General features: G+C 40.6%; 1 protein-coding gene across 2 annotated transcripts in view; it reads right to left on the minus strand.

The window, feature by feature from the left end:
* LOC110489002 (GDNF family receptor alpha-4) overlaps nucleotides 1-7,901 on the minus strand; it is a 114,859-nt gene extending 106,958 nt beyond the window's left edge. For both annotated transcript variants that reach the window (XM_021561534.3, XM_021561533.3), the window contains exon 1: nucleotides 7,404-7,901. In XM_021561534.3, the coding sequence (XP_021417209.1) occupies nucleotides 7,404-7,446 (43 nt within the window). In that variant the 5' untranslated portion in view covers nucleotides 7,447-7,901. The remainder of the gene's footprint in view (nucleotides 1-7,403) is intronic.
* Nucleotides 7,902-17,390: the final 9,489 nt, after the last annotated feature.

A 17,390-nucleotide genomic window follows, 5' to 3' on the forward strand; every position in this document is an offset into this window, starting at 1 on the left:
TAGAAAAACCAAAAAGGGAACATTGCATTGCACAAACGTATTCAATCCTGTATCGTTTTGGCCCCCATATGGATCTGTCAAAGGCAAACCGTGTGCACATTCATCATGCAGATACTATCAATGCTTGGACAGTCTCTTCTGGCTTTTTAAATTCTTCTCCTTTCTCATTGGGGTGGACAAGGTGGTTATTCACACTGAGCTCCAACTCATCTGAATGCAGTATCTGGCCTTCCTGTTAGATGAATGTCTTCTTTGAGACCCTAGGCCCTGGAAGGAAGATCATCATCCCTCTTGGTCTACATCTCTCTCGAACCCAAAGAGGTAGAGATTACTGTAGTTTCACAAAACCAGCTAGTCTTAATGAGTCATCAGGTTTACAGCAACCTAAGATACGGTATTTCGATATTTTATATATATATATATATATATATATATATATATATATATATCGAAATACTGTAGAATAGTCAGGAATATATATATATATATATATACACTGCTCAAAAAAATAAAGGGAACACTAAAATAACACATCCTAGATCTGAATGAATGAAATATTCTTATTAAATACTTTTTTCTTTACATAGTTGAATGTGCTGACAATAAAATCACACAAAAATTATCAATGGAAATCAAATTTATCAACCCATGGAGATCTGGATTTGGAGTCACACTCAAAATTAAAGTGGAAAACCACACTACATGCTGATCCAACTTTGATGTAATGTCCTTAAAACTAGTCAAAATGAGGCCTCCACGTGCCTACAACGCCTGGGCATGCTCCTGATGAGGTGGCGGATGGTCTCCTGAGGGATCTCCTCCCAGACCTGGACTAAACCATCCGCCAACTCTTGGACAGTCTGTGGTGCAACGTGGCGTTGGTGGATGGAGCGAGACATGATGTCCCAGATGTGCTCAATTGGATTCAGGCCTGGGGAACGGGCGGGCCAGTCCATAGCATCAATGCCTTCCTCTTGCAGGAACTGCTGACACACTCCAGCCACATGAGGTCTAGCATTGTCTTGCATTAGGAGGAACCCAGGGCACCAGCATATGGTCTCATAAGGGGTCTGAGGATCTCATCTCTGTACCTAATGGCAGTCAGGTTACCTCTGGCGAGCACATGGAGGGCGAGCAAATGGCCCCCCAAAGAAATGCCACCCCACACCATGACTGACCCGGCTGTAAGCACAACCCCCACCTGTGGACGTCAGGCCCTCATACCACCCTCATGGACTCTGTTTCTGGCCGTTTGAGCAGACACATGCACATTTGTGGCCTGCTGGAGGTTGTTTTGCAGGGCTCTGGTAGTGCTCCTCCTGCTCCTCCTTACACAAAGGTGGAGGTAGCGGTCCTGCTGCTGGGTTGTTGCCCTCCTACGGCCTCCTCCACATCTCCTGATGTACTGGCCTGTCTCCTGGTAGCGCCTCCATGCTCTGGACACTACGCTGACAGATACAGCAAACCTTTTTGCCACAGATCGCATTGATGTGCCATCCTGGATGACCTGCACTACCTGAGCCACTTGTGTGGGTTGTACTACCACTAGAGTGAAAGCACCGCCAGCATTCAAAAGTGACCAAAACATCAGCCGGGAAGCATAGGAACTGAGAAGTGGTCTGTGGTCCCCACCTGCAGAACCACTCCTTTATTGGGGGTGTCTTGCTAATTGCCTATACATTTCCACCTGTTGTCTATTCCATTTGCACAACAGCATGCAACATTTATTGTCAATCAGTGTTGCTCCCTAAGTGGACAGTTTGATTTCACAGAAATGTGATTGACTTGGAGATACATTGTGTTGTTTAAGTGTTCCCTTAATTTTTTTGAGCAGTGTATAGACATACATACACACAAGCATAGTGCCTTCAGAAAGTATTCACACACCGCTTGACTTTTCCAAATGTTGCTGTGTTACAAATTTTGTGTCACTGATCTACACACAATACCGCATTATGTTTTTAGAAGTGTTTACAAATTAATTAGAAATTAAATGTCTTGAGTCAGTAAGTATTCAACCTTTTTGTTATGGCAAGCCTAAATAAGTTCAGGAGTAAAAATGTGCTAACAAGTCACATAATGAGTTGCATGGACTTAACTTTTGTGCAATAGTGTTTAACATGATTTTTAAATGACTACCCCATCTCTGTAACCCACACATACAGATAATTGTAACGTCCCTATATTGAGCAGTGAATTTCAAGCACACAACCACAAAGACCAGGGAGGTTTTCGTATGGTTTGCAAAGATGGAAACCTGACATCGAATATCCCTTTGAGCATGGTGCAGTTATTCATTTTACATTTTGGAAGGTGTATCAATACACCAGGTCAAAACAAAGATACATGCGTCCTTCCTAACTCATTTGCTGGAGAGAAAGGAAACCGCTCAGGAATTTATACATGAGGCCAATGGTGACTTTAAAACTGTTACAGAGTTTAATGGCTGTGATAAGAGAAAAATTATGATGCATCAACAACATTGTAGTTACTACACAATACTAACATAAATGACAGAGTGAAAAGAAGGAAGCCAGTACAGAATAAAAATATTATAAAACATATAATTCAAGTAATACTGCGAAAAATGTGTCAAAGCAATTAACTCTTTGTCTTAAATATAAAACGCTATGTTTGGGGCAAATCCAACAGAACACATCACTGAGTACCACTCTTCATATTTTCAAGAATGGTGGTGGCTGCATCATGATCTGTGTATGCTTGTCATCGGTAAGGACTAGGGAGTCTAAGAAACAGAACAGAGCTAAGCACAGGCAAAATCCTGAAGGAAAACCTGGTTCAGAGACAAATTCACCTTTCAGCAGAACAATACCCTAAAACAAAAGGCAAATAAATAAACATTGGAGTAGCTTACCAAGACTACATTGAATGTTCCTGAGTGGCCTAGTTACAGTTTTGACTTAAATCAACTTGAAAATATATGGCAAGACTTGAAAATGGCAGTCTAGCAATGATCAACAACCAACTTGACAGAGCTTGACACGTTCTTTATAGAATAATGGGCAATTATTGTACAATCCAGGTGTGCAAAGCTCTTAGAGACATATCCAGAAAGGCTCACAGTTGTAATCTGCTGCTGAAAGTGATTTTAACATGTATTGACTAAGGGAGTTGAAAACTTCTCTAATGAAGTGTTTCGTTTTCCATTAATAAAAATGATAATACATCAAAAATCTTCCACGTTGACAAAAAAATGACAATTAAATCTATTTGATTGCCACTTTGTAACATAACAAAATGGGGGCAAACTACCTGCCCTCCAGGACACCTACACCACCCGATGTCACAGGAAGGCCATAAAGATCATCAAGGACAACAACCACCCGAGCCACTGCCTGTTCACCCCGCTATCATCCAGAAGGCGAGGTCAGTACAGGTGCATCAAAGCAGGGACCGAGAGACTGAAAAACAGCTTCTATCCCAAGGCCATCAGACTGTTAAACAGCCACCACTAACATTGAGTGTCTGCTGCCAACACACTGACTCAACTCCAGCCACTTTAATAATGGAAATTGATGGAAATTGATGTAAAAAATATATCACTAGCCACATTAAACAATGCTACTTAATATAATGTTTACATACCATACATTACTCATCTCATATGCATATGTATATACTGTAATCTATATCATCTACTGCATCTTTATGTAATACATGTATCACTAGCCACTTTAAACTATGCCACTTTGTTTACATACCCTACATTACTCATCTCATATGTATATACTGTACTCGATACCATCTACTGCATCTTCCCTATGCCGTTCTGTACCATCACTCATGCATATATCTTTATGTACATATTCTTTATCCCTTTACACTTGTGTGTATAAGGTAGTAGTTTTGGAATTGTCGGAACTAGAAGCACAAGCATTTCGCTACACTCGCATTAACATCTGCTAACCATGTGTATGTGACAAATAAAATTGGATTTGATTTGAAATATGGATAAAGTTAAGGGGTGTGAATACTTTATGAAGGCACTGTATATATTGTACACTGAGTGTACAGAACATTAGGAACATCTTCCTAATATTGACTTGCACCCCCTTTGCCCTCATAACAGCCTCAATTCGTCAGGGCATGGACTCGAGAAGGTGTCGAAAGCGTTCCACAGGGATTCTGGCCCATGTTGACTCCAATGCTTCCGACAGTTATATGAAGTTGGCTGGTTGTCCTTTGGGTGGTGGACCATTTTTAATACACACGGGAAACTGTTGCGAGTGAAAATCACAGCAGCGTTGCAGTTCTTGACACACTCAAACAGGTGCGCCTGGCACCTACTACCATACCCTGTTCAAAGGCACTTAAATATTTTATATTTATATTATTTTACATTCTAAATATTCTAAATGGCACACATACACAATCCATGTCTCAATTGTCTCAAGGCTTACAAATCCTTCTTTAACCTGTCTCCTCCCCTTCATCTACACTGATTGAAGTGGATTTAACAAGTGACATCAATAAGGGATCATAGCTTTCACCTGGTCAGTCTGTCATTGAAAGAGCAGGTATTCTTAATGTCTTGTACACTCAGTGTAAATTCAGCTGTAGAATATTCTTCTATATTTAACCATATATTCTCATAATGCTCTCCACGGAAATGGAAAGATGGTAATATGTGTAAGTCTAGTTCTTACAGATGGTCACTGATTCCATCCCAGACCGAGTGTTTCCTTTAGTACAGTATGTGCTCTTTTATTGCATTTCTGGAAATTGACATCATTATGAATCCCCAGTGTTAGCGATGTGCAATGGGAGCAGTTTGATCAAACAGGCTGTTCTATCTATATGCTGTTGTTTGACATGGTTATGTGAGTTAAACCCCAGTCTTATCAACCACACTGCTGCCTCGTCAGTAGGCCACATAAATGCATAATGTCATCTACAGAAATTGTGATCTATGTACACTGTGCCTGTGCTGTGAATTGTTGCCTGTGCTCATTAGTTTGGACAAGTGGCTCAACAACAATGCAATTACCTCAGAAATGTGCCAATGTAAATACAAAACACCTAAAATACAGCAAGTTTGTGTGAGAACAAAAGACAATGATTGAATACTTAAGCTGGAAAATTGCACCATTATGCTTCTGTTGAGGTAAAGCTACTGTTGTGGATGCATACCGGCAAGATCCATCCGTTATCAATGACAACTGCAAACACCTAATTTCTTCATCTGTTCTAGCTACCTTACCTTGAATTCAAAATCAAATTCAAAGGCTGGTATACACTAACCCAAAGGAACTAACTATCGCTTGTGCATAATTACATGATGTGGTTAGTTTCAAGGATGTTAAGACCATTGACCTTGCGTTTTCAGAGAAGAAAATGGCAGACCATCCAATTGGCTTAAACAGACCTCTTCTCCACCTTATGTCTATTGAATAGACATTGAATCATATCATGTTATGATTCTCAATGCATAACTGTATTCATTTCCTTTCAGAATTCCCCACCTCCAACCCCTTCATTTCTCTAATGAAGACAGTCCTAGAGTTGCTGAAGAGAATATCAATACTGAGGCAGGATTTAGTGTAAATGTCTGTTCTCCTGTTAGCCAGCTGTTGATAAGTTGGGAATGCCAGTTCCCAATTGAGATAGGAATGATCAACTCTGGTGTCATGGCCATGTCAATAACCATAATGGTATTACCCCCGCCTTGCAACAAGGTCAGGATGAACATGTCAGTGTTGTCTTGACTAATAGACATTGATAGTTTACAACTTGTGGCTCTCCTTTCTCACTTGCACGCATCAGAGGCAAAAAGTCGATAGCGACTTCATCCAATCACACTGAGAGAGTCTGCCATTCAACAATGATGACGAAGCCACCCAAGTACCTCTGTGAAATTGGTAGAAATTATTAATATGGGGGAATGTGTCACCTTTTCTATACTGTTACTCTGAAATCAGTCAAACGTTCAGTAGAACAGTTCAGTGCAGAGCAGTCCGACCACTCATAAAGTGATGGAAAAATGTGATGTATCTGGTTGAATTGAGTAAATATATGCCCAAGTAGGATTAGATAGAATGATATTCATAGGATTCATAGAGTCCTATGAATGCTACAGCTAGATTGGACAAGACTCGTATCCCCATGGACCAATTTGTACATTAACCATTCTCCATTCGGGCTACAAAGGCTTCGATTGCCTCCTTAACTCGATTGAATGCAGAAAAAAAACAGGAAAAATATGCATACTTTCTTTATGAAACACCATTTTCAACCATAATGATAGAGTGGTTAATGCCTAGGAATGATAGCACAGGATGTTGCGTATTGCGTTCAGCCAATCAGGTCGCAGTGGTCTGTTGTTTACCCCTGGCTGAAAGCGGGCACAAAATCTGGAAGTAGCATTGGCCACTCTTGCATGGTGGTGGAAAATGGTGTTTCATAAAAAAAAGTGTGCGAATTTTCCCCGTTTTTTTCCCAGCCATTAAATCAAGTTGTGGTATTAAAAAACATTCAGTTAATGTGTTCTGTCATGTACATGAGGTAGAATTGCATGACATGCGTTTTTAAAAAGGCATATTTTTTATTATGGCTTTATTATAAAGTGGCTTTTTCTTCAACAGTAAATATACTACCCATCGAATTGCATTTTGATGCATGGATTTGTTTACAGGGGTTGTGGTCAGGCAATTTCTTAATCTGGCCCTGTTTGAATGCTAAAATGAAACAACTCATTATCATCATCTGCAGGTCTTTGGGCTAGGTTGTAGCCTAATGCTGTCAGAGAGTAGTTAATGTACACACAAGCACGTACACACACAATTTCAATGAGTTCCTACAATAGCCTACATGTTGACAATATCCCGTCATAATGGTGTATGCAGATTATTGGGCCATATAAATTATTTATACAGGTATCAGGACACCATAGAACACTTATGAAGTGCTAGTCAGTCACTACATTTCGACCTCATATTGAGATTCAATGTGGCATACATTGCAAGGAAGTAATCACAGATTCTCCAAATGGCGTAAACATAATATCCGACAACTAAAATGTAGGCTAAATTGTTGCAGGGCAACCACTAAATCACTCCTCATAATTTCTACCATAAAATCAACTTCCACCGAAATATATAATTGTGCTAGTGGGACCATTTTTTTATTGAAATATACATAGGTCAGTGATAGAAAATAAAAGCATACTTGATTTTCCTAAATATACTTTAGTAGCCTATTTGCTCAACAGAAAGAGTTATCCAAATATGCGGGTTTGCTGCATATTGCGAACAGGTTGCAAAACTGAAAATCTCCTTGGTTTCTGTATTCCATTAAATCTTTATCAGAGGAACGTGTCTATCAATACTCATTAATTGCAATATCTCGTAGGGCAGTACAGGTAGAAAGTACGCATGTTTACTTACCGAAGAAGACGAGATGAAATAGGTAAACTCCCCAAAGGTCCATTTTGATTTCCGATGTAAAATTCTGTTTAAATGATTCCAGGTAACGCACCACTACACCTACACCTTTGAAATTACACTCAAATACATCCTCCTGTACAAGTGGACTGAATTGTTACAAAGGGATTGATAACCAACATAACTCCTTGTTCACTAAATGTTTCAGAATTCCATAAGTTTCCCGAAAAGTGGATGGATTAATCAAATGTCGTGGACATAAATAAATTAAAATACGGGCGTAATCGTTATGTAAACGATCATGTAAAACGTGTTATAGACCCTGAAAAGTTATCTAGGCTACATCTAGGATCAGGTATGTGAGAGTTTGTGTTTGCCCGCCGCTGTTCTTTCTCCGCCGAAAGCAAGTCCTCTTCGAACGTATTTTCTGTTGGTAAGTGGGAAAGAGAGTGGCTCGGATGGACTAACTGCTGAGAGCGACGTAGGTGAGCATGAGGGAATGGGAGAGGGTGGGGGAGCAAAAGGGGTTACGTAGAGTGGTAGGGACAGTGACACATGACATGCAATGCTCGTGTAAAAAAAAATTCACGCAGCATAATATCGCCTCTACAATGCTACAGGCATGTAGGTCAAGTTATATTGTACTATTTGTTTCCCAATTTTTCTCAGTCCCGATTGGAAAAGAAGATATACCTACCAATTAAGTGAAACTGACTAACAATGATGGATGAACAACACCATAATAGATAGTCTGACTGAATTCAACAAGATGCATACAAATGTCCCTGTACTTTAGGAGTGGTGTTGAATTTAAATATTTTTTTAATGTTTTATTATCCCAACTTTGCGTGGCAACTGGCAAGGCCAGCATTGTTTATTCAGATTGAAGACAATTGTAAATAGGTCTACACACAATAAAGCTTTAAATTACACTGTGACAGAATGATAAGAAAACATGCAAGAGGGAAAATAAATGTGTAATTAAAAGGGGTGCTAAAACAAAACCAAGTTTTGGATGGATACAATTCATATACGATATATAATAGGAGACAGATAAGCTCCTGGGGGGGAAATAATATTTGGCTTTCGGCACTAAAATAATAATTTGCTGCTGTCTGCTTCAGTATCTGTTTATTATTTCTATCTTGTTTGTAAAGCACTTTTCTCAGTCATCGTTTTTTTCCATTCTTGGCTCTTGTATGGTTCTATCTTGGAAGAGACTACCAGATTCCATGACAGCTGGTCCATTTGTGGGTTGTTTTGTGAGAAACACGCAAGCCCGGGATTATGACTTTGTTGTTAAGAGTAACAATGACTGGGGAGGGATGAGGGAGGGTAAAGGCTCTGGGAGGTGGTTGGTTGGATAGATGGATGGGTGTTCTGCATTGCAGAATGTCTAGAATATCATGTGACTTGTTGTGCACGTAAAAATCTCTTCTAATACCATGACACTGATTCTTGAACGGTTTAAAATATGACTATTGTGTCAAGTCCATCTTTAATATGTCAGAGACTCACAGCATCTTCTATCTAGAGAGCAGGGCTGGGAAACTCTGGTGCTGGAGAGCTGCGTTGGTTCCACACTTGATTAAAATGTTCAAATAATCATGGTCTTCAATTTGGACAATGATTATTTCATGACGAGTGAAGTTCAATGACAGCAGTCGTCCAGGAAGTGCATTTGGGCTGTATTGATCCACCTTTTGGCTCAGCTCCAAAATGGTGACAGCAGCCAATTGAGTTTCCACATGATCCATCCAAACAGAGCTGGCAGGAGATAACCACCGGTCGGTCAACCATGTTGGATCACAGTATAAGGCTGCCTACAGGTCCAGCAGGATTGCTGCCATTGGACACAATGCAACATGGGCAGTATAGCAGCTTTCTTTGATTTCAAAGAAAGCATTCCCTCAGTGGCTGATGGCTCATGGCAATGCCAGACGTCTGATGGCTGTAGTGCCCACAGGTCCAAGAGGATCATCCAGCTGTTTGTTAAAGACTGAATGGACACCACTGGAGAACAGTTGTAGCTGCTTGGTGTCTTGTTGATTGTCATTCATGGTTTTCTTCAACTATATTTGAGTGTACAGCAATAACAATCCATTTCGGTTTCATTTTTACCATACAGGCATGGGTGATAATGGGGGGCAATTATAATGATGGCCTAGTTCATTTTGAGTGCTGAAATTGGAGTCACAAATGTGTACATGCAGGTCAATAAATTAATTACTGAAGATTATATGTTGGAGTGCTGTCCATTTCATTTATTTATTTTTTTGACATGCAGGCAGCCATCTAGAGGAATCACTAATTGTACTGTACAACAACCTAGTACACTTTATGTTTGTCCTGTACTAGTTCACTTCCTAATACGCTTTTGAAAACAAAACAACATTACCATCTCAGTTGGAAAGTGAGTACTGCTTATTTAGGGGGGAAATTAGCTCTGACCATGTTTGATATATAAATAAAAAAATTACAGACACAAAGTGCCTTGGGGATTTTTTGGTAAATCACATATTTGCACTGTGCATTTTGAATTTGTTATTCAAATCGACACTAAATGTTGCAAGAAAAGCAGAAAGCTCTCTCTGAGGGAAAGGGAGCTTAAAAAAGGAGTACAGCTTGTTTATATTTTTGTCTTAAGCCGTGAGGTCTCCCTGACATTCTCTGAGGGACGTTCTGAGTGCTATGTCAGTCTTCTCCTTACATTAGAGAAAGAGTGACCTAACCTTATCTGACCTGAACCACCTCCACTGAGGATACTCCTAAGGAAACCATTGAGGAGATGAATGCTTTGTCAAGGCAAGCCTTCCTCATAATACATACCCTCTCCATCTGAAGGGCTTTACTCTCCCGGGTTCTCAATTAATCCAAGCTCTTCTCAGTCCTCTGGACTGCTTAGCTTTCAGAAGGGATGGTGGGTCAGCTTTGAAGGCAAAGGAGATGGACAGGCATCACTTTCTAGCCGCCGGCGAGGGTACACTGATTTCCTATCGTTCGGAGCCAAAGCGGTGTGGACATTTTATAATGAGGGATTACTACTGTATCTGTGATCATTTCTATGTCAATGTGGTATAGAGGTAGATGGATGATGAAGTGGGCGCTGCCGCTCTGTAAAATGTTTGTTGGACACATTTAATGGCTACTTTTACTGCCGAATTTAGCTCTACATTGTGTTTTGATGTTTGTATGATAAATCAAAGTGCTGGCGGCTTTTCCCGACATTTCTCCCAGTCAAGATTTCCCACTAGGATACTCTGTTTTCAGTGTTTTAAACTCAACGTTTTATCCAATAGTTTTGCTCTTATTCTCAAGTAGACCAATAATGTTGAGAGTTTTATGTTGAGAGGTATAGCCAGAGGTAGTCGTAGTGATTATTTTAGAGATTGAGAGTCTGACTACATATGTTTCAGCACTTCACACTACACCCCAAACATTCATTTGGCTCATTTCAAAAGTCTACCATAAGTCCCAGGACAGTGATGTCATGGCTAGGTTCCATTGCACACACAGTGGTGTTTGTGTTGCATGAACTGTGGGATAGATTTTCCTCTTTTTGTGTGTGCCTAACAACTCAGCAAGGCTACGGCTGATTGGCTGATACTTGAAACAACAACATACATAAGAAATGGCAGTGTCTATTTCTCGAGTATGTGAAATTAATTTCTACTAGGATTACCAGTCTGCAAGTTAGTTAAATAGTTTCCCCCCTGTGTGACCACTATTGTTAAATAGGAACACATATTAAAGGTTATAAAGATGCTCCCTTCTAACTGGCAAATGAAGGATTTGGATATTTGCTTACTATCAGGAGAGGTTTGGGGCTGATGAAGCCACAAAATGGAGAGGGGGTATTTCACAGCTGCTCTCAAACAGAACATTGTTCAAATGCAGTGAGATTTCATGGTGGGCATTCACACACAGTGACTCGGTATCCTCTCACAACAACAGATGGTGGGTCTCATGCCTACTGTGTGGGAGGGTTAGGTTACAGCGCTGTGGATGCCTAGTTCTGTCTTTAAACCTATTTTGGGCCAGACACAATCACACACAGACACACAGACACACACACACACACATATACACACAGAGAAAGAACAGGGGGAAAGACACCACTGGATTAATCTAGCAGTAGGTGTTGATAAAAACATTCAATTTGTACTGCAACAGGAAGCACATTAAGTTTGGCTCCGTCGTGCAGCCACAGCACAACCAGTGAGGTGCTAGACTCTCCTTTGCCTCCTTGCTACTTTAAAGCGTCAAAGACTTCCCTTCCTGTCCTCTCTTATGACGAGCAGAATATAAAACATAAGAGCTCCGTATAATACAATATCTCAGCATTTCATCTTTTCCGTATGGGGCTTCTTTAATGCTTCTCCCTTTGTTCTGATGGCACCTCAGGTTTCAGCCATTATCGCCAGTTTAATGAGAGATTAGTAGAAACTCAGGAAAATAGCAAAAAGATCAGGTTCCCCTGGCAGTATCAGACGTTAGATTCATAAAGTCCTTGCGCAGCAGGGGCCCTTACTGTCTTCTTTAGTGGGGTGAAGAGGTGAGCCTGGAACATCTATCACCGATTTTCCAGACACTCCTGGTGGCCAAAAATAATCAGATGGCACCTGAATCAACAGCTCTGTGTTTTCAGATCCATAACTCATCATTTGCTGGATGTGTGTGTGGGTGTGTGTGTGTGTGTGTGTGTGTTTCATCCCTTCAAAATACACAACTAACTAAATTAGAATGCAAAACCTTGTGAGGGCAAAGGTCGCAAAGATACCTGCTGTATTGGACATCTTTGGTTAAAAAGCAAACAGCCGGGCCATGGTGTTAGTAAAGCGAACAGCCCGGCCCTGGTGTTACAAAAGCAAACAGCCCGGCCCTGGTGTTAGTAAAGCAAACATCCCTGCCCTGGTGTCAGTAAAGCAATCAGCCTGGCCCTGGTGTTAGTAAAGCAAACATCCCTGCCCTGGTGTCAGTAAAGCAATCAGCCTTGCCCTGTTGTTAGTAAAGCAAACAGCCCGACCCTGGTGTTAGTAAAGCAAACATCCCTGCCCTGGTGTCAGTAAAGCAATCAGCCTGGCCCTGGTGTTAGTAAAGCAAACATCCCTGCCCTGGTGTCAGTAAAGCAATCAGCCTGGCCCTGTTGTTAGTAAAGCAAACAGCCCGACCCTGGTGTTAGTAAAGCAAACATCCCTGCCCTGGTGTCAGTAAAGCAAACACCCCTGCCCTGGTGTCAGTAAAGCAATCAGCCTGGCCCTGGTGTCAGTAAAGCAATCAGCCTGGCCCTGGTGTCAGTAAAGCAATCAGCCTGGCCCTGGTGTTAGTAAAGCAATCAGCCTGGCCCTGGTGTTAGTAAAGCAAACATCCCTGCCCTGGTGTCAGTAAAGCAATCAGCCTGGCCCTGGTGTCAGTAAAGCAATCAGCCTGGCCCTGGTGTTAGTAAAGCAAACATCCCTGCCCTGGTGTTACAAAAGCAAACAGCCTGGCCATGGTGTTAGTAAAGCAAACATCCCTGCCCTGGTGTCAGTAAAGCAATCAGCCTGGCCCTGGTGTTAGTAAAGCAAACATCCCTGCCCTGGTGTTAGTAATGAAATCAGCCTGGCCCTGGTGTTAGTAAAGAAAACAGCCAAGTCCTGGTGTTATTTTAAGGAGTCTAAAGTGGAATTGAAACCAATTACCCTATACAAGCTATCTGTTTTTCTAATCATCTGGTGGATGTTTTTCTCTCTCTCTCTCACGCACGCACGCGCACGCACACGCACACGCACACACACGCACACACACACACACACACACACACACACACACACACACACACACACACACACACACACACACACTTCCCCTCGCCCATCTCACGTTCAGAAGCATATTTTCAGAGGATCTTTGTGTGTGTGTGCTATCTCAAACTCTTTGAAGTTGTCATCCTCACAGACATTAGTACTCCCAAGAACATCTCAAGTAATTTGCCCTTTTGTTTTCAGATCACTGTGTCATTAATAGTCTCTTGATTTGTTTGACATGTTTGAAATGACTGTCTTCTTCATCATAAGTAGAAAAATACATTTGCATTCCATAATGAGCCCTGTCATTGTAATGGTGTCATGAAAATGTTATTCAGTTCTGTGTGTTCGCCAGGGGTACCTTTCAAAGCTTACCAGTGGCACAAATACTTAAAACTGCCGGAGGCTTCACAATATACAGTATATATTATATTGCTTCATGCGTTGTATAACATACAGAACATACAATTAAGGAGAGGTCAAATCAACATATGGAGTGGGTCCAGAAGGCTAGAAGCACACTATAGAGACCATTGTTGGAACATGGGCTATAAATAAGGGTTGAGAGTAACAAATATAGTTAGATCACTAACTGTGGTGTGTTATCGTTATACAATAGAAGTGTCTCAAACACTTTTCTCAATGCAAAGCTATAATGCATTATAATAGTCATACTGTATTATAATAGTCATAATGAATTATAATAGTCTTAATGCATTATAATAGGCATAATGCATTATAATAGTGATAATGAATTATAATAGGCATAATGCATTAAAATAGTCATAATGCATTATAATAGCCATAATTCATTGTAATAGCCATACTGCATTTTAATAGCCATACTACATTATAATAGTCATACTGTATTATAATAGTCATAATGCATTATAATAGCCATAATGCATTATAATAGTCATAATAGTCATAATGCATTATAATAGTCATAATAGTCATAATGCATTATAATAGTCAGAATTAATTATAATGGCCATAATGCATTAGAATTGCCATACTGCATTATAATAGTCATAATGCATTATAATTTGCTGTTAGCACCTTATAATGGCATTATATCCTGACTAACAGCCATGTCTGGTGAAGTGTTGCATAGATGTATAACATATTAAGAGCCATATGATCTCACATAATAGGCTGGCATACATAAGTAGTAATAAGGTATTATAACTGTTTGTTAAGTAAAGTGTTAACGGTGTCGCTCAACTGCCGAAGGATAAAGAGACTCTGTCGAGAAAAAGTAGCCCACTTGACCAAAATAACTCTCTTTCAAGAGGAAGCAAAGAGGGCTAAGACCTATAACCGAAGTGTTCGGGTGGTATAGGGTCTCAACTTAATCCTCCCTGCAGCAGCAGTGCTCCAAAGAGCTGTCATTGTAAAACTTCTCACACAACAAGCGAGGAAGCATTATAAATAATAAGGCAATTTGCTGGAGGTGTCATCTCCCTCCTGCTTTAATAAATAACCTGCTACAACTACTAGTCTCCAGATCTCACAGAGCATACACCTAGGATGCTACTTAAACTACTAGTCCCCAGATCTCACAGAGCATACACCTAGGATGCTACTTAAACTACTAGTCTCCAAATCTCACAGAGCATACACCTAGGATGCTACTTAAACTACTAGATCCCAGATCTCACAGAGCATACACCTAGGATGCTACTTAAACTACTAGATCCCAGATCTCACAGAGCATACACCTAGGAGGCTACTTAAACTACTAGTTTCCAGATCTCACAGAGCATACACCTAGGAGGCTACTTAAACTACTAGTTTCCAGATCTCACAGAGCATACACCTACTGTAGGGCTAAGATCGTTATACAATAGAAGTGTCTCAAACACTTTTCTCAATGCAAAGCTATAATGCATTATAATAGTGATACTGTATTATAATAGTCATAATGAATTATAATAGGCATAATGCATTATAATAGGCATAATGCACCTACTACTCCGGAATCTTTTAAAAACATTTTCTCCCCAATTTCGTGGTATCAAATTGGTAGGTACAGTCTTGTCCCATCGCTGCAACTCCGGTACGCATACACCTACTGTAGGGCTAAGATCGTTATACAATAGAAGTGTCTCAAACACTTTTCTCAATGCAAAGCTATAATGCATTATAATAGTGATACTGTATTATAATAGTCATAATGAATTTTAATAGGCATAATGCATTATAATAGGCATAATGCACCTACTACTCCGGAATCTTTTAAAAACATTTTCTCCCCAATTTCGTGGTATCAAATTGGTAGGTACAGTCTTGTCCCATCACTGGAACTCCGGTACGGACTCGGGAGAGGCGAAGGTCGAGAGCCGTGCATCCTCCGAAACACAACCCAGCCAAGCCGCACTGCTTCTTGACACAATGCTCACTTAACCCAGAAGCCAGCCGCAACAATGTGTCAGAGGAAACATTGTACACCTGGCAACTGTGTTAGCGTGCATTGCGCCCGGCCCACCACAGGAGTCGCTAGTGCGCTTTGGGACAAGAACCTCCCTGCTGGCCAAACCCTCCCCTAATCCGGACGACGCTGGGCCAATTGGGTGTCCTGGTCACGTACGGCTGCAACAGAGCCTGGACTCGAACCAGGATCTCTAGTGGTACAGCTAGTAACTGCGATGCAGCGCCTTAGACCACTGCGCCACTCGAGACGCCACACTCTGTTACAATAAATATTTGTAACATATTGTACTAATTGGATTTGTAACATATTATACAAATTGCTAAACTCGTATGATATCAAACTAATTATGAAATTCGTAACAAGTCACACGAAATGGATGACCTAGTGCCCAAGGAACAGGGAGACGTTTTGGATCTGGAGCACAACTTTCAAAACTATTGGATGAAATTATGCAAAAGTTTAAGAGTGCATCTTTAAGCCGGGCTACACACACATAACATGGCTTGATTTTCACTGGGAGAGGAGATTTGCTATTATCTGTACAACTTCTATACAGTATCAATTGGATTTTCTGTTTGTATACACATTTTTTCAGGAGCACCTTTGCCAATACTGTTTGGTTGGTTTGGTTGGTTAACTTTGAGAGTTGTTACTGCTCCAATCTGCGTTTCCTGTAAACTTATTCTCCCCTTCACACGGGCCTATAATTGATAGATGTGAATAAGGTGTAAAGAAACACAGAGCAACAGTATAGTTTAGTACCTAGTCAAATTAACTTGAAATAACATGTTACTTTATGTTTGAACGGTTTACTCTTAATTGAGTGATATGGCATACATCTGTAAGGTGGTCATCTCCCGTTCGACAGTGGGTCCAAGTGGGCATTAAAGCATATCGGCACGACTTGTACATCAATCACTGAGATAGTCTCTCATCACCTTGGAAACAAGACCGAGTTTTTCCCTCCTTACATAACACACTCGAAAGGTGCCCAAGTAGGCTACTGTCAAGTGCTCAAAGATGTCAAAACTTTTCAAAGCAATGTCAAATGTTAGAGGCTTCCCATAAGTGAAGAGTAACCAAATTAACAATTTAATTCCTCCAATTAACTTTTCAGGGGTTTCCTGCACCTTAACCCTAATCAAACTAGCCGCTCAAAGGAGGGACTGTATAATAATTCTACAATCAAAGCTGGTTGGAGATAATTATGGAATATCCATTAGTTTAGGTGACAATTCTCATTACATTGTTGAGAAGAATGGGGAGGCTTGGCAATATAATGTAGTTGAACCATTTGGACGGCATCTACTGAGCGACTTCCCATTAACGCCTGTGGCAAGGAGGTTAACATTCCCATTTTAATAGGCGTTTTAGCCTTGTTCCACATGCATTTTTAAAGCAAACTAAACCATACCCGTCAAGCGAATGTGTTGATCAGTCCCATAGAAAATTGATCATCATCCTGTAGCCCCTGTGTGTTCTGTCTAGTGAACGTGCTCATTAGTTAGTGACTATTTAAATCAAGGAAATGCTGTCCTCTGTGATAATTTAATCACTTCACTGTGTTGATTTATACTGACAACAACCCATTCGTACATTGCTAGACAGTGTTCTGAGTTCATGTGAAATTCCCATGGACTGACTCATCGTTATTTACTCTACATGTTAGTGAGTGAAATATGAGCCAGGGACACCAGTAAATAATGTGCAGTGTGTAGACACTCCCTTGTAAACGAAGGCAACCACAACACTTAGTTTGATCTATTATGT

The sequence above is a fragment of the Oncorhynchus mykiss genome, chromosome 14, assembly GCF_057628025.1.
Source record: "Oncorhynchus mykiss isolate SJ-2025 chromosome 14, ASM5762802v1, whole genome shotgun sequence".
Taxonomy (NCBI): domain Eukaryota; kingdom Metazoa; phylum Chordata; class Actinopteri; order Salmoniformes; family Salmonidae; genus Oncorhynchus; species Oncorhynchus mykiss.